This window comes from Microtus ochrogaster, linkage group LG7_11, assembly GCF_000317375.1.
Source record: "Microtus ochrogaster isolate Prairie Vole_2 linkage group LG7_11, MicOch1.0, whole genome shotgun sequence".
Classification (NCBI taxonomy): Eukaryota; Metazoa; Chordata; class Mammalia; order Rodentia; family Cricetidae; genus Microtus; species Microtus ochrogaster.
Genome location: NC_022032.1, coordinates 14,019,274 through 14,044,107, shown reverse-complemented (window position 1 = coordinate 14,044,107; position 24,834 = coordinate 14,019,274). Strand labels below are relative to the sequence as shown.

The following is a 24,834-nucleotide window of genomic DNA, read 5'->3' as shown; positions in this document are numbered from 1 at the left end:
GGAAGAAACCATATACATAGTTTAAGCTGAATAGTAAATTTAATCTATTTTACTTATAAAAGTAAGAAGGCATCTCATTTGGGTTATTTTTCACTGCAATAACAATCTGGCTTTCTGTTACTATAAAACACAATTTCACAAGGAGCAGAGGCAGCAGGATATGTGATAACATACCAGAGATACCATGGCCCAACCAGTCTTGTTATAGATAAACTCCAAGTTGTTCCTCCTTAGATAGAGCAAGCCACCAACCAGCGATACTAACAGGGCCAGAGCAATGGTGCCGGAGTAGTTGGGTGGCCTGAAAACTCGAATCTGCAAAAAGAAATGATAATCAAATGAGTGAAGAATAAAAACTAATACTTCTAATCATATTCTAGTCATCACCACTTTAACTAATTTATAGTTTTCTTTGAGAAGTACACACAATGAATGTATTTTGATCATATTTATTCCCAATGCCTCCCTTTAGCTCCTCCCAGATGTGCCCTCAACTTTCCATCCTCTATTTGTTATTTTTTTTTTTAACAACAAGCTATTAGCTCTCTTCTGTGCTGTCCCTCTCCAGTGTGCTGTCCATAGACTACTATACTGGGGCCATCCACTGAAGCATAATTGACCTATAGTATTCCTAACCTTAACACCAAGAATTCAGAGAACTGACATCCTATTTTTCACACCTAGCTTTGACACTATATTTAATGAGCTCTTAACAAATCAAAAATATATGCTTTGAACAACTTGGCTGTACAGAGATACTCTGTTCCTTTTACTTGTATGCTGGGGTCTATGCAAATGCTACATATGACGCCCAGAGCTATTCTGGATCACACAGCAAGGTAGCTAGTACACAGTAAGGCAAGATGTAGGCCCATGTAACTTATCTCAACTAGAGATTTTAAATGCTATGTTTAACAAAGCTATTCAAACATGACTCAGAAGTGAAATTATTCCTGTATGCACCCGAGCTGACCTCTACTTTCACAAGCAACTACAGCATGCATGAGGAGATGTGTCCACATATATGTTTGCAGGAATCTATGCTTTCATTACTCTTTCACAGATACCACAGACGCTCCACATGCAACTGAAGAAAGAGGAAGCTATTTGGGAAGTGCCAGCGCCAGTATCCATCCTCCAGGGGCACAGTAATGTTCCCAATAGTCTACTTCTCTGCCAACACCAGCCATCCCATATCAGCTCTAGACAGCTGCCTGGGTATAATGTACTATCTCACTATAGTCTGGGCTTGGATTTGCCTGCAATGTAATGATGAAGAACATTTTTCTCTGTGTACTTACGGGCCATATTTACATTTTCTTCAATGAATTGTTTATTCAGATTAATTTTTAATTGAGAGTTGGTATTTTGTTATTCAGTTTAAGAGCCACACATACACCTTGATATGTGGGTAAGTCTTCAGAAAATATAATACGTAAATATTTACTCCATCCTGTAGGCTGTCAATTCACATCCATGTTAATGTACTACATAAAAGCTAGATTTACAAAGTTATACAACTGGAACAAACTCATGATTTATAAATTTCAGATCGTTGTTGTAGTCACATTTTCTATTTAAAAGAACCAGGATACTCTGACGACATGGTTAATTGAATGCTAGGTAGAGTACAGAGAAAAATCAAGAGCTATAGAAAATAAATGTACCAGAAAATAAGGGCATGCTTTGAAAACAGTTATGAAGCCATGTCTCAGGAACCAGGAGCCTGGGGGGAAATGTGGGGGAGGGAGGACACTCAAGATAGTCAAATCTTGGGCAATTTTAGCACTCAGCTAATTAACAATAGCAATGAACTAGAAATAAGAGTAACAGGGAAGTGGCAGGGAAAACAAGAAGATAACAGATTCCAAAGGCAGGAAGTACTCCATACCAAACAACAACAACCACTGGGAGAGGAAAGGGGGAAGAAGGGACGGGTACAGGGAACGAAAAACAGGGACATGTAGGAAGAGACAGGAATGACGAGGGGGAGAAGAGGAGGCAGGGAGAGAGATGCCAAGTGCAAGTGGAGAGAGAGAGAGAGAGAGAGAGAGAGAGAGAGAGAGAGAGAGAGAGAGAGAGAGAGAGAATAAGTGGCAAAGAATGGAGCCAGGGAAAGTTTAGGGCTTTTGATGTGTAATTTCTATCAGTAGAGCAAGAAAAGGATGGCCACAGTTTTTCCCCTCAGTGGGCACAGTCTCAATAGAGGGAGATCTCACCTGGCCAGTTTATATCTAAGATACGGTGCTGGCTGGACCCTGTCCAGAAAAGAACCACCAAGAAACGACTAACCTCAGAAACAACAGTCCCTTCTTAGGTAAAAAAGTTGTATTTGACATACAAAATCATACTACTGGACAATATTTTAAAAGAACACTACAAAAGAAATTTTGAGCAGATCATTAATAAACATAATCTTTCACAAAGTTAGTGGGTCTCCCACAATCAACAGAGTGGTGAAACTTAACAAGGAATTCAGAGAAAGAGCCAGAAATCTAGCCACCATGGTGACAAGCGATTCAGGAAGAATTGGTAACAAATACTCTAAGAGAAAATTGTGATGAACAAGATTATGGACACTGTCTTAATGAATATAAGCTATTAGATATAAAAGGACCCACAAGCTATCAAAATGCTGCAGATTAAAAGATATTTAAAACACACGGTAACTAAATGAATGATTTGACTCTGAACTGGATCACAAAGGTGAAAACATTAAACATCATTTGACTGGATTCCAGTTTGTATTGTGTCGCTTTTTATAAAATGTCAACCTTTGTGAATTCACGAGACTCCCAATCTCAATATGCTTATAATAAGCATAATTCATCCTATAAAATTTTATGGAAAAAAGTGAATCTGTGTATGTAAATCAAAGCAGAGGAACTGGACCTGAATATTGGAGTAGAAATAAAAATCACCAAGCAAACATGCTACAAAGATAACAGATAAAGCTATGTAAATTATGTATTCTTAAAACTGGTACTATTTCCATTTTGAGTGCACTATCGATTTGTAATATCTTCCATTTGTATTTTATAATTAATACAACTAAAGAATTAAATGCACATGTGATAGGTAGACAAGCCAGGATCACTTCTAATTGCTAGTATATCTTTAACTGACTGTAAATATTTTTGCTTTTATTTTACATTTTCATTTATTGTTATGAGTTGAGTAAAATAATAATGATCAAATTAAAATATATGTATTGTTTGTGTGTGTATGTGTGTGTATACGTGTGTATGAATTTGATTTCAAATGCCCAAGGAGGAAAGAGGAGGGTATTTGAGCCCCTAGGCCTGGAGTTATAGGTGACTGTTAGCTGCCTGACCTAGGTATTAAGAGCTGAATTCTATGGCCAAGATCAAAAACACTGATAACAACTTATGCTGGAGAGGGTGTGCTCACCTATGTTCATAGCAACATTATTTGTCATAGCCAGCACCTAGAAACAACTTAAAATACTCCTCAACCAAAGAATGGATAAAAAAAATATGGTATATTTACACAATGGAGTACGATATAACATAAAAAAAATTATAACATCTTGAAATTTGGATGGATCTAGAAAACATCATATTGAGTGAGGTAACCCAGACCCAGAAAGACCATTATCATATGTACTCACTCACAAGTGGATTTTAGAACAAAAAGCAAAGAAAAACCAGTCTACAATTCACAATCCCAGAGAACCTAGACAACAAAGAGGACCCTAAGAAAGACATACATGGATCTAATCTACATGGAATAGTAAAAGACTAGATCTCCTGAGTAAATTGGGATAATGAGGATCATGAGAGAGGGTCAAAGAGGTGTGGGAAGGGAGGGAGGGGACTGGAAACAATATATAGCTCAATAAAGCAATTAAAAAACCTTAATTCTAGCCCTCTCTAAGAACAGTAAGGGCTCTTATCCTCTAGGTCTCTAGTATTTCTTGTAAGGAACTAGTAAGAGCAGCTGCTCAGTCAAGGTTTCACAGGCAGAGAATGTAGCTGAATAGTAGAATATATATTCAGATATTCAGACTATATAGGTCCTGGGTTCAATCTAGCATGGCAAAAACAAAGTTTTCTTTAAGCAGGAAAAGTTTTAAAAGGCCACAGATAAACAAAAACAAAAAAAAAAATCCTGTTGCTTCATTACAACAGTCTAGCAAACCAAGCTAATCAACATAAACATATCTGAGTGTACGTATAATACATAGTCACATACACATATTTACTGTAGTGAGTAAAAACATACATGGACATCCGTTCTGTCTGCAATCCATTTTGCTAGCTGTTCAGCTGCAAATCCAATTCGTTGAAGGTCAAAAGTATCCGCTCTCTTGGGTCTGCCTTTGGAGGGAAAATGCATGAATGTGGGAGCAGAGTTCATGTTGAGCTGTAAAGCAAGTGATAAAATGATAATTGTAACACCACCAGAATATTCCGTGTCATTCATCAACATCTTACGTGCTCGTATTTGAAAATTCAGAGGAAAGAATTTATTAGGAAAGTCTGCATGGCTTTCTGGAGTTTGTTTTATTCATCTTGATACACAATTTAGTGAAGCAGAATGGCTCAGTTTGCTTAAGCTGTCTGAACTGTCACGTTTAACATACCATTCATGTCCCCAATTTGATATTTTGACTCGTTTTACTTGTCTCTCTAGACTTTTATGATAAAAAAAAAATGATGCAAAATGCCTGGATGTGCAAACAGAAACCCTGCGATCTGCCAGCAGGGGCACATGGGGAACCTGTGAGCTGTCAGCAGGTGGAGCACTCCCCTCTGTAGGAGTTACTACAAACAGAACAGAAATGGAAGCACATGAAAAATTCATTTCAAGCACATTACAAGTAAGGCATATTTCTTATTAAAAATTTAAAAATTAGTCTTTGTTGATGGTTAATAAGCAACATGAACAAGTATTTTTGTTATAAACAACTTGAATATATAAGAGATAAGAAAAATGTCTGATTGCTAGTCTGGTTCTATTCAAGTTCTTAATAAGTTATGTCAAAATGTCTAAAGCATGAAAAACTTTTATAAAGAAAATTCTTACTCATAAAATACAAGAAAGAAAACACTGCATCTTGTGTTTATTAAAAATACATTCGAAAATAAAAGGGTATTTGATAAAAGAGCTAATTACAATATCAGTGTATTAAATTTCTGATATCTGGGGATAAAATTTAAAAGACCTTAAGAGAAAAAGCAAAGAGATTCACTCAATGAGAATGGAAATCACAACCAAGTAACTTGGTAGAAGACAGCAGTCAACAGGTGTGGCTATCCCTGACCGCTTAGCTGTGAGGATGACGATGTTTACAATCCAGTCAAAACAGCTCCTGGCTCGTAAATAAACGCTACCTGTAGCTGTGTCTTCACAGCTTAGCAAAGACAAACTGAAGTCTCAAAAGCAATATATCTATATAAAATATTTCTCATTTGTACTACTGTGAATGCTATCAAACTCTCATTTACCACCACATTACCGTAAATGCTCCAGGCGGATAGGGAATGCTTGATGCTTGGTCTCTGTTTGCCCTGGTTTCTGTTTATTCTCTCAACACACACACACACACACACACACACACACACACACACACACACACACACCCCACTGCTAAATTTAAATTGCCACTTGTAAAAGTGGAACCATCATGATGGACACCTACACAAAAGGCCTCTCTGCTCTTCTCCCACAGCTACACAAAAGGGAGTTCTTCATACGCTGCTGACACTGTTGTGTTAGTCTCTGTGTCCTTTGTAACTGTGAGTCTATACACTTGGTTCACTTTAAATTGCCCACTCTGAGTTATTCTTACTCTGGACAGTCAAAGACAGCACTTAGGCAATTAATTTTTCTAAAAGATATCTGGAGATTACATTTTTGTTCTGTTTCTTTTCTTCGTATTCATTTGTTTAGCCTTTCGACTCTTGCCGTATAATTTAGATTTAGCCAACATCTGCAAAAAATACGCAGTGTGAGGAGGTTGACAAATGTATGCTAATACTATTGCTAATTTATACTAATACAATAGCAATTAGTAAACACATCTCGGGACTACAACTGAGCATCTTCACAGGTTAATACCTCACTCTAATAATCCCCCACGTTATCTCTCCTGCTCCAGAGATAGCGCACAGACGATGAAAACTTCAACTCACTCAACTATGACGAGGTAAAGCTAGAATGTGACCTCAGATGTTCTACTTCACGCCCTACACTGCCACTACAGCACAAGGCTCTGCAGAAGCAACTCCACAGCAACCATTTCATAAATAATAGAAATTTGAACAAGTTCATTATAAAACTGAATTACAAAACCAGTTCCTATAATGTGGTAAAAACCTGACAAATTCTAACATACCACAGCATATATCATACAACACACATCATATCATCAATAAATTGTGTATGCTTCATATATGTATTTATATATGTGTCAAAGAGGAATAGGAATCTTCTCTGAATTGAAATAACACCTCCTGGAGAACAGAGGGAGGCTTGTGAGACCTGGGCAGTAAACAACCTTAAAAGCCTGGAGAGCTGAAACTTAAAAGAATTCCCAAGAGCCTCAGGAAGGTTATAAAAGCGGGAAGCAACTGCTGTCAGAATAGGCTTTGGAGCTGTCTGCAGGAGACTGTGCACCCCCACCCTCCTGAAATGCCTGCAAGTCATACAAAGAGCTTGGGGTTTGCAGCTTTTATGAATCATCACTTATTCGTGACGTCCCTGGAAATCATCCCTGTTCATGCCAGCGAACTCTTATCCATACTCCTAAGGAAACCCAATAAACACACTGGCTCCCAAGTTGGATTTGTGTAGAATCATTATTTTGGTCTGTTATCAGTTCCCGATCTGAGGAGTAGATGTTCATTTTCATTTCTCCCCCAAAAGTCTCACACATAGGGTGATACAAAACGTGTCTGTGTCCCAACACTGTATCTTATGCCACATGTCAACAGATTACCACTCTAGGCTAGGGATAACCATGGCAACAATACCATTTCCGACTGCTTCATCGGGCAGCATCACTCAGGAACACACATGAAACACTCAGAGTGCACTGCTGGTCAAAAGTCCGGGTCAGGACTCACGGTGACAGTCCCACCAGCGATGACTAGCATCCTCCTGCCCAAGTACAAGGCGGAGTCTACTGAGAAGACCGCCTCTGAGCACACATCTACACGTGTTGCTGTAACTGAGTAGGTGACTTAAGAGAAGTTTGTTTTCTGAAATTTGTGAGGATTAATGTGTAAGATCTAGGTGAAGGGCGAGGCTGGGTGTCTGAGGAAGCTTCTCTTCCTAGCTCTCAAGAGAGCGTTTCAATGCTGGCTTTCCCATGTCTGACTCTGCGCTCCTGCCCTCCTGCTATTCTCCTCACAAGAGGTATCGGTCCTACTTGATGAGTGACCCCTCCTCGGAAGTCCTTTAATGTTCTCTCACACACACATGGTCACTGGTGATTTACAGTTTCATCACTGCCTGAGATCCAGGCCATCACAAGCAGAAAACACAGATAAAATTCTACTGCTGGAGTAGAAAATAAGTAACTCAGGCAGCAGCTAAGTGTGTAGAGCGCATACTACAGAAGCATGGGCACCTCAGCTCAGATCAGCTGTACTTGAACACAGGACCACATGTCTGCAGCCCAAGCATGGAGGCTGGGGTTTGAGATAGGTCGACCCCATGAGTCAGCTGGTCAGCTAAACAAGCCAAATGGTCAGGATCAGTGAAAAACCCTATCTCATAAACATATCACATAAATAGGGATCAGGAAGATGCCTTATGGTACAAACCAGGCAGCCTGAGTCCAACTTCCCTCCTGTCCCAAAAAATTTAACAGTGAAAAAAAGAGAACTAACTCTACAATGTTGTCCTCTGACATCAACATACAATTTATGGCATGCACACCAAGACATAGATCACACACACATGTACACATAATAACAATAAATAATATGGAGAGCAAAATGAAAATACTCAGTGTTAACTTCTTGTTTCCATATATACAGATATGCATGTACGCACATATCCACACATGCATATATGCATGTACACACACACACATCATACACATGTACAAAAAATAAATAGGTTGAACTTATACTATATGAAATGTCATAAGCCTGTGTGAAATACAACCTAACCAATACATAATTATCATAGTACAGTTAATTCACATATATTGTCACTGTGTGCTAAAAAGCACATTTCTTCTAAATAAAAATGCAAATGCTTTTACTACAATATAAAGGCAAAAATTTTATAATGATGGAATTAGTAGTCTCCAAATATGAACTCTACTTTAAACACATCACATTACTTACTATGCTCACTTATTTACTCAGTGAGTTGTATTTAATGTGGTAGACAAGATATATCAAAACTAACAAACGCAGTTATGCATTTCAAAATCATATCGAGAGAGTTTTCACCTGTTGGAAAACATCTGTTCCTTCATCATAGTCCACCATTCCAAAGAACAGTTTGTTGCAAAAAGCAGATGAATAACGCCAGGAATTAGCCAGGATTTGATATTCCTCATTAGCTTGCCTGAAACAGATAGTGGGGCAAAAAAAAAAAAAAAATTAGTAAACAATGAACAGAGCCATCAACAGAACAGGTAATTCTGGGGTAGAGCTAACCAATTACTGTAGGGACCATCATCTTATTAACACTTGTATGAAATACAAACTAATCCACTATACAGCATAAAAAGATCAACAAATACTTTTTAAAAGGAAGTACATCAGAGTACAAGTTTATTGTTCATGAACATGTAGTTACAATACAGTTACACTTACTCATATGCATGGGACTGAATCCCTTCTAGTTTTTTAACCAATATATACACAGCTTAAAGATTTAACTGTTTATAGTATAGGCTATAAATGCTTCTAAATATTGCAACACTACAGAGGGTTTGATATGTCAAAGTAGAGGATAAGAAGTAATGGAATTGGTGTGCTTAATTAATTTTTGTATATAAATCAGATGATCCTGAAACATCATCTACAATTAAGGGTCAGGAAACACAATGATGTTATCTGTGTTGTTGGTGTTCATCAAACGGAATACTCTAATGGTAAGGTGAGCTAAACTTTATCTTTCATAGGAGAAAACTTAAAGATCACTTTAGTTTATGACTATTATAATATCTAGACACACAGGGCCATCAAATCTTAAGAAAACATGGAGGAGCTACAGTAACAGGCTCTGGCTCAATATCAGCAAATAAAGGATGCAAGGCCCATAGTATTAAAGGGATGGCATTGAGACAGTATGTAAACACACTGCAAAATTCAGGTATTTTATTAGAAAATATTTTGTTATAGAAAATCAAACCTAGGAAAATGGAAAATCATTAAGAAGTAACATTCTTGTGATGAGAAAAATAAAATGAAAATCCACCAATATAAAATAGAGCAAGGGATAAAATAATATTTTAGATTTTTCAGCATCTGTGTATACAATAGCTTCTGATGAAACATCCTAAAACAGGCATTTCAGATTTCTCTATCTCATGTTTAAGTTGGTCCACATATATCAGTCAATTAAATATGCATATGTGTACTCACAGCTCAATCAATAAATCTATACAAATTGAAAAACAATGTGCAAATGACAAATGACAAGCCCTTGACTTGAAGATGCTTACATTCTAGAGGGAGCTCTTACACAAACACAAACTATCAGATAATTTCTAGTTCTCTGAAGATTTCTTAATAAATCTGTGTTAATAAACCAACGAATCAAAGGTGAGTTCTCTCTGCCTTTAAATTCTGTACCATTGTCATTCTATTTTTTCTAGAGTTAATTTTCTAACAACCACATTGTAAATCCACTACAAAATCCTGCACACCTCAGCCACACCCATACCACAGCTCTAGAAACATAACACATTTGGTCTACCTCACAAAAATGGCATGGCCATTCTTACAGCATGCATTCGACATTTTGTTTAGAAAGCCCTCTCTTCCTTCAAAAGGCAGTACAAATCTGCCATGTCTTTTGAAAGGCACTTCCAAGTCTACCCTTGTAAGCTTGCTGATGCTGCTGACTGCAACAGCAACCCTCCACAAAAGCGAAGAAGGACTTGCTGCATGCACATTAACTGTTCCACTTAGAAAGAGTGACTGTCCAGGGGTAGAACCTGAAACTTTTACCAAGTTCTGCTGTTAGTGATACTGAATAATACTCTTTCCTCCTTGACTTTTTTTTTTAAGATAAAATTCATCTGCATTAGAGATTCTCAATCGTGGGATGTGACTAAAAGTCACATATTTCACTCTATTTAGGGGGAAAGAACATTGAACATTTTATATATCTCACTATAAAAATAATATAATTATTCTCATTTAAGTTGATTTCACTGAATACTTGGTTCACTTTATTTTTATAAACTATAACTACACAGTGAAATGTGGGGGGGGGGCATTGTGGTAACACCAGAGATATCATGGCCCAAATAGTCTTGTTACAGATCAACACCAAGTTGTACTATCTTCAAAAGAGCAAACCATCAACAAGAGACACTAACAGGACAAAAGCAACATATGCTACTTGAAAAATGAATGCCATTTATGACTCTCACCATGATAGTGAATAAATCATTGAGAGACATGTTAATGTCAATTTTATAAGCAAATGTGGAATTTAAAACATAAATATGTTTATATTCAGCATTTTAAGTAGATGCTGCAGTAACAAAGAGAAATGGCTGACACTGTCTACCTCAGAGGAGCAGACATACACATTCATAACACAGAAATAAGAAACACAGTTTTAAATGTGGCTTACACTTGCATACACTAGATGGGGAAAACAGATTAGAAGCACGGTCAGTGGAAACATCTGGGACAAACGAGTCTGTTCGAATGACTAAAGCTCTGAGCAAGACTAACAGGAAGGAAGATAGCAAACCACATAAACGAGCCACTCTCAAATGCGTCCTATGTTCTACAGAATCTAGGCCTCATCTAGACAACAAGGAAAGGAAAGACTAAGAAAATAACTAGGAGTGAGGCTCCATTCTGTAAACAGTGACCAGCTTCAGGGGCTTTTGAAAGGAGTGTGTTTGCAAACAGTATCTGCGCTGTGTCAGAAAACCACGTGTCTGAGGGCAAGTGCCATTATGATAAAGGTCTGGAGCCCATTTAAAATGCTCAAGATGGGAAAACACAGGTTCCTAAATTATTATACAATCATGTGGCCTATCTTGTACATATTCTTCTTTGGAATCTAGAAGATCACAACATCCAACTAAAAATTCTATACAATCCTTAGATGGTTAGTTTTGACTGTAGACTTTATACAAGTATAATCACCTGGAAAGAGAATCTCAATGTATAATTATCTGGATAAGTGTAGCCTGTAGACATGCTTTTGAGGGCTTTTCATAACTGGAAAAATGAAGGTGGGAAGATTCACTCTCAATGAGAGCAGCACTGTTTCCCGGACAGGGTCCTGGGCTGAATGAAAAGGGGAGTGTATTAGTCACTGTTCTATGGCTATGAGGAGACACCATGACTAAGCAACATATAGATGAAAGCCTTTGAGGCTTAAATAAACTAGATAAATTTCAGAGGTTTTATCCCTCATCATCATGGTGGGAAGGAGACAGGCATAGCACAGGAGCAGTAGCTGAGAACTCTACATCCAGATCCACAAGCAACGGGGAGGGAGGAGGGAAAGAAGGGGAAGGAAGGCAGGGAAAAAAGAGAAGAGGGGAGGGGGGGGACAGAGGGAAGCTGAACTTAGTAGCATGGAGTTATGAGTCTTCATTAATTCTACTGCTTTCTGCTTCGGACTTAACAAAGTGACAAGTTGCTTCAAGATCATGCTGCATTGAAATCCCCAGAAAGACGGACGACAGCCTCAGATTGCACACTGAGCCCTTTCTGGCTTACTTTGCTCTCAGGGTATTTTATCACAGCAATAGGAAAAATATTAAGACTAATCCTCAGAAATATCTATAATCTGAATAAAAGATTCCATGAAAGCCAAAGCAAATTACAATTCTAAACTCAAATACAAAACTTTGAGCAAAGGTAATATTGGCAAAATAAACAAGGCTTTCTCCTGTTTGGGTACATTGAGTAATAATAGTCCCAAAGAACAAATCTATCTCTAAAACAAAACTAGAAATAATAAACTTCATAAATATGTACTACTAATGCTATATATTCAAAGTACAAGTCATTAATCAGAAATAAATGTGTCCAAAGATGTAAAGCCAATTATCTTCGATTTCCACTACTATTCTAACTTCTAAACAGGGAATTAAAGAAACCTAAGAACAACAACAAAAAAATCAGTGGAGTCTAGCCCATTTATCAGTTTATACTGAAAGCATACACAATTATTAGTGTGTATTAGCATACTGCATTCCTGACTGCTATTCAAAATACAAAGTGAAAGCCACAAACACCAGGAGCTCACACACAAATAACCACACCTTTAATAGTATCATCGGGGAGAGACGCCCATAGGAAAATGAGGATTCAACCTTAGGAACTCAGGGAACAGCTTGAATTGTCCCAGTGTGCTCACGAGCCTGAAGAGGGCAGTCAAGCTGCATGAGAATGATCCAGGAGCGTTAAGTAATAACTGCAGGGCACTGTTCTGTTAAAACTTATGTATTAAATCTTCTCCATTTTTTTATTAGAGAACAAGAAAAAAAATCACTTAATTCAAATGCTATAACTTTTTACATTATACTCTTTTAAAAAGGTTATGTAAAACTAAAAAGGATTATTAACTCATCTATGGTTCAATATATTTTATATTTCCCAAGATGAATGTAATTTTCATCTTTAAGCATTTAAAGGAATGTTTTAAGTCGTTTCTCTTCATAACATTATTCAAATTTCCTATCATATAAAAGACTCATATTAAAAGTATATGCCTTTATAGTTATTTATGATTAAATTACATATACATAAACATATATTACATAGTTATTTCAAAGTATGTCTTCATCAAGCCTCAAATAATTTCAGAAGACAGTGATTTGCACAGATTTGAAGTTGACATGCCTTTTAAAAAGGCTTCTGGTATTACAGTTGGGGAGAATAAAAATAAAAAAAAAACCTAAATAGCATCATTCCAAGCTTGTAACTGCTTTTCTGGCTGTGCTAAGCTGGTCAGTGTGTTAGGATTTTCCTCACTAAATCCAATGCAACTATGCTAAGGGGATATTTACTCGGGCTCACAGTTGCCAAGGCTTTAGTCCATCATAGGTTGACTACACTTTACATTGGGCCTAAGGGCAAGAAGAATAAGATAATGGCAGAAGCATGTGAAGAGGTAATTCACCTCGAAGTGCCCAGGAATCAGTGTACAGAAAGAGAGGACAAGACAAGAAATTCTTCCAGGGCCAGCCTCTTAGTGACATATTTACTCCAATCAGGCCCACCTGCTACGATCCCACCAACTACCTACTCTGAACCCAGCAAAGAATTTATCCATTTATAAAATCATAGCTGTGATAATCCAATCACTTCCCCGGAGCCACACTCTAAACACTGCTTGCATGAGATTGCACAAGGTCTTTTTTTGAAACATGTCAAACCACAAAGATTTACATGTCCATGACAACACTCCATATCCATATTGTCTTCGTTTTTCAAAATAAACAGTGAAAAAATAGTAAAAATTTGAATAGAAATATAAAATAGAGATAAATACAAATGGTACAGATGAGAAACATAGAAATGCTTAAATATGGATATCAAGATAAATAACATACAGATAGCAAAGAAACAAAAAGATATACCACTTGCTCACTGAGCAAACTTTTTAAAGTCTATATGGATAGTTCAGAGGAAAATTATAAATAAAGTGAACATAGTAATGAAAATTAAAAATAAATCAACAGATAAATAAAGTGATTTCTGATAAAAGGAAGAAATACTTCCTCATCTCAAAATATTCCAATACCTTCTAGAAACATAAAATTTAACTTAAGGAAAGAAAATCATCATCAGTGAACAAGTTAAAATAACGCACATTTTCTTTACCATAACATATTCACTGTGATCACTATTCTTATCAACTTCACTACATGGCAAGATGCTAAAATAGCTAAAAACCATACTTCCAGGGGAGTCTGTGATGGTATTTTCCTAAGTATGCTTAGAGGAAAGACACAGCCAGACTTGGTAGCACACACTTCAATCCCAGCACTTTGGAAGCAGAGGTAGAGGGTGTACTGGGAATTCCAGGTCAACCTGGTCTACATAATGAGTTCTAGGAAAGCTAAGTTTACATAATGAGATCCTGCCTCAAGAAACAAACAAAAAGGAGGGAAAACCGACCTCGACTATGAGCTGTATTATCTCATAGACTTCCTAGACCAGGATGGAGGGGGGAGGACTTCGGACTTTCCACAGGGCAGGGAACCCTGACTGCTCTTCAGACTAGAGAGGGAGGGGGAGAGGAGGGGGGGGAGGTTAGGAGGGGGGGAAGTTGGGGGGGAGAGTGGGAGGAGTGGGAGGCTGGGAGGAGGCGGAAAATTTTTTTTCTTTCTTAATAAAAAAAAATATTAAAAAAAAGACTAGCTGTTTAAGCTAAAAACTGTAGTGAACAATATAAATGTGTTTGTATAATAATGTTAAAAAAAAAAAAAGAAGGGGGACCAGAGCAGAGTAAAGGGGGAAAGCACAAAAACACTAGCAAAGTTATCCTTGCCCATTGCATTTCCTGACACCATGACACGAGCTGATCTGCTTTGCCATACTCTTTCTGCCATGGGCCAAAATGTAGATTCTCTCACTTAAGTTACTGTTCTCAGATATTTGTCACTTAGACAAACAGGTTAGCTAGTACAGGGAATTAGCACTAGGGGAGTAAACTCAACTATGACATGGTAATTGCTGAGTACATTTAGTCAAGTTTACAGTGAGAATTGTCAAAAACACCTTCAAAAGATTTCTTGTATCTGATTATTGATATGTATCTGTCTGGTTTTGCTTTAAAGCAGGCGCTGATAACATACTAATTTTATTCCTGTTCACTAGAGAAATTTCGACACAGAAACTAAACAACTTATCTGTGTCTCACAGTAAGGAATAAATGGAGCAAGCAAGAACTCAGTCTCAATTGGAAAAAGCTTTATTGTAGGTGAAGTCTCCTGTTCCAACCACCTGGTCCCCAATAACCAACTCAGAGGCTGAATATGAATTAGAAATGCTTAGTCAATAGCTCAGGCTTATTGTGAACTAGCTCCTATAATTTAAATTAACCCATTTCTATCAAAGCACATTTTGCCACGTGGCTGGTGGTTTTACCTGTGCTTCAGCATGTCCTGCTTCCTCTCCATTTCCTGGTATCTCCTCTAAATCCCCTGAGTCTGTCCTTCATCCTCCCACCATTCTCCCTGTGGCATCTCTTTTTGTCCTGCTATGGACCAATCAGCTTTGTATTAACAACGAGCATAATCCACAGAATTTCACTCTTTTTGCCTAATTAAAAAGGAAGGTTTCAGCTTTAACATAGTTTAATTATATATAACAAAACAGTTATTAAGTAAGAATTACAGTAACAATATCCAATTCATTTATATTTGGCAAAAATTCCAGAAAATATTTTATCATCGATCTTATAAGCCCAGAGTTTTATATCTAATTTGTCTTTTATCATAACTAAGGAAAATTAGAAGTATAACTATCTAGTCTTCAAATCCATCAAAGACCTCAGAATGGTGAAATGTTACCTAAGGGCAGGGACATCTTGCTGCCTGGACAGTCCCCCAAAGTTATTCTGCAAAAGCCTGGTTTACAGACCTAGCATATTTGACAGAACTCCTGTGAAGCAGGGATTTTGAAGGACTATACTACCTTGTCTTGGCAAACTTCTAGTCACCTTTCTTGTCTCCTGCTGGTACAGCTTGGATTGGGCAGTATATTGTCAGTAACTGAGGCAAAGGCAGTTTCTTTGCCCATATGGCTAGCTTTTCACAACTACATTTGGCTATAAGAATATAAATATGTTCTCAATTCTCAGAACCACGCTCAGCCCACATCAGAAATCAGAACTTTTTAATGCAATCCATTAAACCTGTGTCACATTAAGTTAGCTAAACCTTCTAATAATGTGTTTTGGAATGCATGTGTATATATTAATTTTTATACCAATTTTCTAAATATATTATTTATACACACAAAAGAGTTCTTAATAGAGAGCATAAAAGAACACTTTGAGAGAAGGATGCTTTTTACATGATACAGTGTGTATTGTAGCCTCAGAGGTCAAACAATTTGATGTGTGTTCAAAGTAAAAATCAATGTACAGAAGTATAAGTTACTATAAATAAATACAAAACTATGATACTAACATCTACCAAGTGTAGTGTAATGGAGGAAAGTCATTGGTTAAGTAATAAAGAAACTGCTTGGCCCCATACGTTAAAACATAGGTGGGAGGAGTAAGCAGAACAGAATGCTGGGAGGAAGAGGAAGTGAGCTCAGAGATGCCATGCTCCCCTCTCCTGGGCAGACGCGATAGCTCTGCTCTCTGAGGCACACATGATGAAGCTCCGACCCAGGATGGACGTAGGCTAGAATCTTTCCCGGTAAGACTGATGCTACACAGATTATTAGAAATGGGCTAGTCCAGGTGCAAGAGTTAGCAGAGAAGAGGATAGATATAATGGGCCAAGCAGTGTTTAAAAGAATACAATTTGTGTGTTGTTATTTCGGGGCATAAGCTAGCCAGGCGGCTGGGGTGCTGGGGATGCAGCCCCACCACTCCTATTACAACAGTAGTGAGAATAGTCACACACTGCAGGCAGAATTTGAACTCTCAAGATCTGAACTTGAGAATAACTTTACAATTCATGATGTACAAATCTAGAAATGTCATAGTCATTTTATCCCTCCCCTCTTTTAGCATGAAAATATGAGTAATTCCTCCCTCGAGCGTTGTTAAAAGGTGAAAGCATGAGGCATGTCAAACTCCTAGCTAAGTGACAAGGGGTTATATAAAACTCCATGTGTCCGACAACTGCCAGAAAAGCAGATTATTCACATGCAGTTTCACGTTTCTTCAACAGGTACTTCTTCTCCCTCTCTGCACCAAGTCCCAAATTCTTCTTTAATTTCCCTCCATAAAGTCGTCTTACTATTGACAAGTGTTTCCACATGTTCTTCTGTGATTCTTTTAAACTTTCTATACCTAGAGTGCATACCTGACACAACACATACACTAGAAACATACCAAATAACCACAGCCAACAGACAAAAGAATATGTATGACATATTAATTTCCAGACGTTCTGTACATCCAAATATGGTTTATGAATATTCAAATTAATAATAGAAAGGTATTGTCATTGATCGCTACTTTTCTTTCCTGATATTTATGAGCTTAGGAAAGTACCAATTTACGGCATAAGTACTTGTCAAGGTCCAGAATTCCAAGTCTGTTCTGAGATAGAGAGCTATAGTGGATGAGTCTGTTCATGTTTATCTTCCCAGTATCCAGCTAAATACCTTATATAACCACTGTCAGTAACTGTAAAAGACAAATTATAATCTCAGCAGAGGAATCTGGTAGCAATACCAAACTCTAGGGTGGTTACTACTAAGTTTATGAATGTTTCTTAACAATATAGTCTCCCATTTAATAAAATTCTACTAAGCACATAAATACACACATTACTTTGAACTTAAGCCCATATTTCCTGTCCTCATCATCATCACCACCGTCACCTTTCCAAAATTCTTTATACAAAGGGCTTTCATACTTCTGTTCATATTTCAAGTTTATCTCCAAAGAATAAAGTTATAAGTAGAAAATTACATATCACTGTAAAATCATGATAGTCAACAAATAATTCCTTAATAATGATTTTATTTTACAAAAACAACAAATAAAATGATTTACAGTGATAAATAAATGTTATACACAGAGACTGTATATGACCACTCTCAAAGGTAAAAGGAGATAAAGGCAGAGAATTAAAAGTAAGCAGCATTTTTCAGTTCAAAATCGAAAAAAACTTCTTGGTGATGTAAAGTTCAGTTTGACCCAAGAGACTCTAGTATTGGGGACGCAATGACAGAGCAACATCACCACTGCAGTCACAACCCATCAATGGTGAAGGGTGGCAATAGGTACTTAACAAGAGGTCAAACTGGGAAATAAACAGAAAGGTGGTCTGAAAGTAACTGATCTAGAAGCTATAGTTTAGCCAGAATTTGAAAAATATTCTGCATTTCCCAATATTAAGTACTGTAACATTGAGAAAATTGTTGCTTTGGAAAATAAAAAAATCATTTACATTTCAAACTTGGTGTGGTGGCAAACAGCTTTAATCCCAACACTAGGGAGGCAGAGTCAGGAGGATCTCTGCGAGTTTGAGGCCAGCCAGGTCTACAAAGTGAGCTCCAGGACAGCCTGAACATACATTTTTTTGTCACACCAAGAATTGCCATGCTGTCCTGGAAACCATCTGTCATGTGATCACATGTGGCACTGATGTGATAAGGGAACCTGATTCAGGGACACAAGTCACCGTTTAGCTTATTTTCCTCCTAAGATCCATGGCACAGATGAAGATGGCCAACTTTAGAAAACCAGAGTCTCAGCCTGTATCAGGGAAAGTGCATCAGAAGCAAGAAGATTAGGTGCTGAAAACTCAAGCCCTGGTCCTGTTGCACACCCCGCACTGGGCAGTGTGTTGGCCCATCCATCATGTGGGCTCCTCCTCAGGCTTCAAACTCTTTCCCTTCTCCATCTGCCTTACCTTCTTCCAGCATTCTCTTTCTCTTTTCACCTTTCTCTTCTTCTCTCTCTATACTTTTTAATGTTACTTAAAATTTTGTTTTACATATTTCATTTCTTCCTTTAATTCATACCATTTTTTAAATCCACTTTATAACTTTTCAGTTTGGAGTTATGCGGAAGGCAAAGCCAATGAGGTGTTTGCCACCAATACTGAGAACCTGAATTCAGTTCCTAGACCCACAGTGGAATCAGAGAAGCAATTCCTTGTAAGTTGTTCTATGACTTCTACTTGTGCACTGTGGTGCACATGTGTGTATGCATACACACACACACACACACACACACCACTTCTATGCTTACTGTATTGTATTGATTGTTTTCAAAACTATGGAGAGAGGTGGAATTAGTTTTTCTCTATTTCTGGTTCATTTCAATTTGTTGCCATGACTATACTGCTCCCCTCTCTCCCAGCCCCCAAGGCTGGAACACCTGAGAATACACTGTGCACTGTGCGTGTACTCTATCGATGACACTCCTAACAGACCTAAGAGCCACAACTCTTTGCTCTGCCCACAGCTCACATCTTCGTCAAAAAGTTTAATTCAAAGATTAAGTGACATTTTGATATTAGTAAAAGTAAAACTACAAATGAATAGCCAATACTATGATCTAAGTAAGCCTGATTAGACAGTTTTGAAAACCCACTCTTGATTTTTGAACAAATACAGCAAAACAAAGAAAAAACTAAAAGTCTGAAGACAGTGCGCTTTATAAGAAAATTAGACATGATACAAGCAAAATCAGTAATTAAAAATACATATATATTTATCATAGTATTGTTCAATTTCAGTAAGTATGAATTGTGCAGAGTAGCATCCCACACTAAGAGAGTGTTCATGTGTTACTATTTTACTCCAGTTAAATTCACTTACCCTTGATCTTCTTATCCATCTCCCATCACCAAACCTTTTACCTTCCACATCCCTATCATACCCAATTCACTTGGATTGCTATTTATTTCCTTAAAGTCATCCACACATGACTAACACATGCAATATGGTTCCTTGTGAGCCTGCTGTAATTTATCTAACATGATGACTTCTAATTTTCCTCATGATCCAACAATGTCCTTATTTTTACTCCTCTCTAGCTCTCTGGAACCGTGGACCTGAATAAATGCATCTTCAGGTTGCCTTAGTCATGGTGTTTTATCTGGTATCAGAGAAGTAATAAGACAACTAAGTATCTTCCCTCCAAACCTACTTACAGCTCTCAGATATATACTACAACAAAGGAAAGAAAGTCTACTGGACAACACCCAGATCAGAAGAGAATCACCTACATTCAGTCTCAACACTCTACTACTACATGCCTCTTGATGAGAATGTATGAACGACCTTTATGTCACTCATACACTTAATTACACAAATCTAGTTGCAAGTAAAGTGAAAAAATCAAAGCGTCAATGTCTTTAGAACAAAACACCACAAAAAAACATGTATCATGTGAGAGTAACATAAAACAAAAGAAACTAAGGTATGGCAATCACATATAACAGATCAACACTGACTACCTCAAAACAGACAAAAGGAGGGACTATGCCGGAATGGCTTTATGCTTTCAAACTTTCTACCGAACTTAGGAATGGTACTGACTGACTGCTCCAGTTCAGACACCTCTGCTGATGGCTGACAAAGGTCATTTGACTTTTACTTGAAAGAGAAAAAAAAAAAATAAAGGTAGTAAATGTTACCCATTTGTAAAATCTTTGTAAAGAGTAACACTGGTGTCAAATATTCTACTGTCCCAATTTTTTGTACATTTGAAATTACAATAGAGATAAGGATAGATGATTAAAGCAAGAACTTAGATGCAGAATTCAGAAAACAGAAAAGAGCTCAGACAAATGTTACAGTATTTCCTTCATCAGCAAAAGGCATGGCAAAAAGTAAAGGAGCTGGGATTATACAACCTGACAAAGAAACTCCGAGAACACCAATAGACTGAAATCATAACATGTTGAAACATAAATTAAATCACTGAGCTAAGCAATAACTCCAGAATCATTTCTACTGTTAAATTGGTGAACATTTTCTCCCGAGTATCAACCAAGCCATGAGGCAGAAAATAAGTGAATGGCAGTGGAGTTTCCTAGTCTTTGGCAAACCTTGTTTAAGGAAATGAACATAAAGTGAATTTAAAACAAAAGCTCTCAAAGACACATTATTTAAGGAATAAAAAAAACAAGTAAGGGTTCACGTCTCCATTTATAAAGTAATGTACTTAAAATGGCCTTTGGATAACATGCCAACACAACGTAATTTACACATGGTTTTCATCTGCTAACTTGAGAACCTAATCTACAAGTGACTTCACTGGAGTCAACAGAAGTCTGACGAGTTCTGCCCTGCATGGCTTTGGCTCGTACACTAAATACTGCACCTATTGCCTTAAAACAAAGTTTCCACAACCATTTGTTTAGGAATTGCTGGTTGATGCATCTACACCCCAAAATACCAATATTTCAGTTAAATATGCCAAGGCAAGACACAAGTTCCACCCCTAGGGCAAGGGCTATGATGAATCCATGCACTTGGGAGGCCTCACACTCTAAGAGTTCTCCAGTCACAAAATCTCGCCATGGAGGGCATTTAGCATTATGATTTCAGGAAAATTAGACAAGCTCTCAGCTTTAATGTCAATGCTAAAATGGATTTTATCAGATATACCTTTCAGTAAGAGAATCACAAGTTTGTGTATGTATGTATATGTGTGTATAAAACACATAAGCACACATTTCTATGTTCATATGTGAATATGCACATATAGTCACTTAACATCTAATCAAAACATATCTGTAATTTACTATGTTTCAAGTGAAGTACAATACTACATTAATCTGTAACACATCATCAGGATTTGTTTAAAAACTTTGTCTAATTCTAAAATAAGATTTTATTTTCCTTCTATTTGATATTTTTAAAAAAAATCTACTGATCCATATTAACAACCTTGAAAGAGGCTGCTTTGTTCCTAGAAGAGAGTCAGTTCTAGAGATGAGTAAATTTGTGCAAGAACACAGCTAAGCAATTACGGAAATATTCTCTACAGTATAATTTAGCAACGGAAGTTTGGAGTTAACACTTAGAGGAGGTGAGAATTGTATTGAATAGTCATAATTAACAATTTTATCTGGCTAAGGTCTTTGACATTAACCGGGAGGGAGGTGAGAATTGAATTCTGAAGTTTGAGAATAAAGTGACTGTGAGGGAAGAGCAGGAAGACTGGTGAAGGACTTAAAGGAAGCAGAAGCTCAGTCACCAGCCTCTCTGCAAGCAACCAGACGTCTAAACAGAACTTGATGCTACGAGAAACTTCCTGTGCCTTAAAGAGAAGGAAAAGGCAGCAAAGGCTAAAATTGGAAAGCATATATTATTGAAAACTAACTAGGAACCTTTCAAAACTATATAGAATTGTAAAATATTACAACGGCAGTGCAGAAGCCATCCAGACTTACACTGACATAGAAAGAACCAGAAAAACTCATTCCTGTGTGGGGTTGGGGAGGGAGCAATCACTGCAGAAAGAATGATTTTCTCAAGTGTCTCCAACTCCCCTTGAGGCTGCCTGTAATGCAGGTATATACAATCAGGCATGAAGACATATACCTAACTAACACTAGAGACTGCAAAATGAAGGCCAGTCAAGGCCCACAGCTAGTTCCAGGTTAGCCTCATCTACATACACAGTGAGCAACATACACCCACAACACACACACACATATAAATGATGGCACAAAACTCAGTAGGAACAATCAGTTAGCAATAGACAAAAGACATGAAATGGCACTTCATCAAAGCTATCTAGATAACAAACAAAAAAGATATTCAAAATTAATATGCATATAAAAAGGCATTAATCTTGGCTAGCCATTACGAATTGTTCAGTTGTTTTATTTGAACAAGCTGAATATGCTTTATTTGCAATGCTTGTTATAATGTTTTGGGTTTAGAATTATTTTAGATTTTTAAAATACGTACATATAATGTAAAAACTTGGAAAGGGGGATCAAATCTACATATAAGATTCATTTGTTTCATAACACCTGATACACATAACCTACAGGTAATTTTGCAAAATAGTATGCCTACCCTTTGACTATGGCCTATCATAGACACGCTAATAAACAAACTGCAAAACATCTGCACTATGAAATTATTACTTGGTATTAAAAAGAGCATGCTGTTGATAAATGCAACATCTTGGGTGGTATTTGAAGGAATTATGCTAACTCAAAAAGAAGGGGTACAAAAGATTCTACAATGATTAAATATCCATAACAATCTTGAAATAACAAAATTATACAAATGGGAAATCAATTGGCTAGCTGCCAAATTCAATGCACAGAGTGCAATATGGAGTAGATAAGGCTGCAAAGAAATGGTGATCTAATCCCTCTATATTGTGACAGACCAATGCTAATTATCTACTTACAATGTGGCATTGTGGCTTTGCAAGATGTAACTACTAGAAGGTGTTGGAGAAACCATCCACAAAAAACTATTTTGAATAAAGCTGTCATCCACTTGTGTGGTGAAGACACGGTAAGCAGCTGCTGGCACTGTTGAGTTACTTGGTCATGAAAGCTCGTAACTCCACATGTGTGTACATATACATAGTGAACATTATACATATTAGTGGTTTGATCCACTGAAAAATCCGGAGCTGAATGGGCTGTTAAGAGGTGGGTTTCTTATGTGGGGGGGAAAAAGGTTGCTGGGCTATGCCTTTGAGAGCTTTGTCTCAGCCCTGGATCCTTGAACTACTTTTGAGCTGCCTCCCATCAATGAGTGCGAGCCCCAAAACACAAATCCAAGTGAAAATAAAATCAAATGCGCAAAATGAATGAAGCACCTTTGCCTGCGTCACATCGACTTTTCTCAGCTACTCTTCCACAGAGATGTAAAGCAACACAGAGTCTCTGCATCACTTCTAACAATTCTACCATTATCTCTGAATTTACACGCATTAGATCTGTTCTTTCCAAAATTCCTTTCTGATAAACACTTCATTCCTTTCAAATTCTTTACCTCTTTCATCTACTAAGAAGTTTCTAATCATTAGGACCAAAAGTAAATGAACATCCCTGAAAAAAAAAAGTTCCTTTACAAGGAAGTATACCAGGGAACTACTTCATAGACCACAGATATTACCTATGGATCTATAAACAAAAAGACGTAACAATGAGAAGTCAGTTTTAACAGATACTTCTGACATTGGACATTGTCCTGATTCACAGCTTACTTTTACAATTCAGTAATATTTCACACTAAAAATGTACTGGATTTTCTTATACATGTATATCGTAATAGAAGCATATAAGCTGGGGCTATTGCTCTTTCCAAGAGTTTAAATCCATAAATTACCTGCAGACAGAACATTGCCGCTGAGGCTGGAGAGCAGTGAACATAACAATCATAGAGTAGTTTCGAGGTGGGGCCTTTACGAACTTCCGGAACTTGTCGCCATTCATTCGGAAGATCGAGCGCCTGGAACTCCATTCCATCAGCTGTTCTACTTTTTCAGCCAAAAGGTTCTGTAATTAAATAGAAATAAACATTACAAGGGCATTCGTTCCCTGGAGTCACTCCCACTCTGGGGTGTTCTCACTTTCCCTTAGTAAGTCTGCATGTGCTGTGCTGTCTAAATGATTCCTGAGACGCTAACATGTTTCAATTACATTTTATATAGATAGAATTCTATCAAGGCTATATTCTTACTTTAATGTTTGTTAATAGCCTTTATTTGGGCAAATATATTAGCTCCTTATTGATCTGACTTGCAGAAATATTTCATTTTTTGCAAATGAAGTTAAAGTCTATAAAAAGGAGCCAGGCAGTGGTGTTGCACGCCTTTAATCCCAGCACTAGAGAGGCAGAGGCAGGAGGATCTGTGAGTTTGAGGTCAGCCGGGTCTACAGAGAGAGTTCCGGTCAAAAGCTACACAAAGAAACCTTGTGTCAGAAAAAAACGAAAGAGAAAAAAATAGAAAGCTTATAAAAAAGTTATTAAAGAAAATAAAATTTCTGCTCTCAGAAAAAAAAATACA

General features: G+C 37.3%; 1 protein-coding gene across 1 annotated transcript in view; it reads right to left on the bottom strand.

Moving 5' to 3' along the window:
* The window catches only part of Tusc3 (tumor suppressor candidate 3), a 146,576-nt gene that overhangs the window by 67,685 nt on the left and 54,057 nt on the right, over positions 1 to 24,834 (bottom strand). The window contains exons 2-5 of the mRNA XM_005362535.2: positions 24,153 to 24,322; positions 8,433 to 8,550; positions 4,246 to 4,386; positions 175 to 315 (exon numbers count right to left, since the gene is read on the bottom strand). Of these exons, the coding sequence (XP_005362592.1) occupies positions 175 to 315; positions 4,246 to 4,386; positions 8,433 to 8,550; positions 24,153 to 24,322 (570 nt within the window). The remainder of the gene's footprint in view (positions 1 to 174; positions 316 to 4,245; positions 4,387 to 8,432; positions 8,551 to 24,152; positions 24,323 to 24,834) is intronic.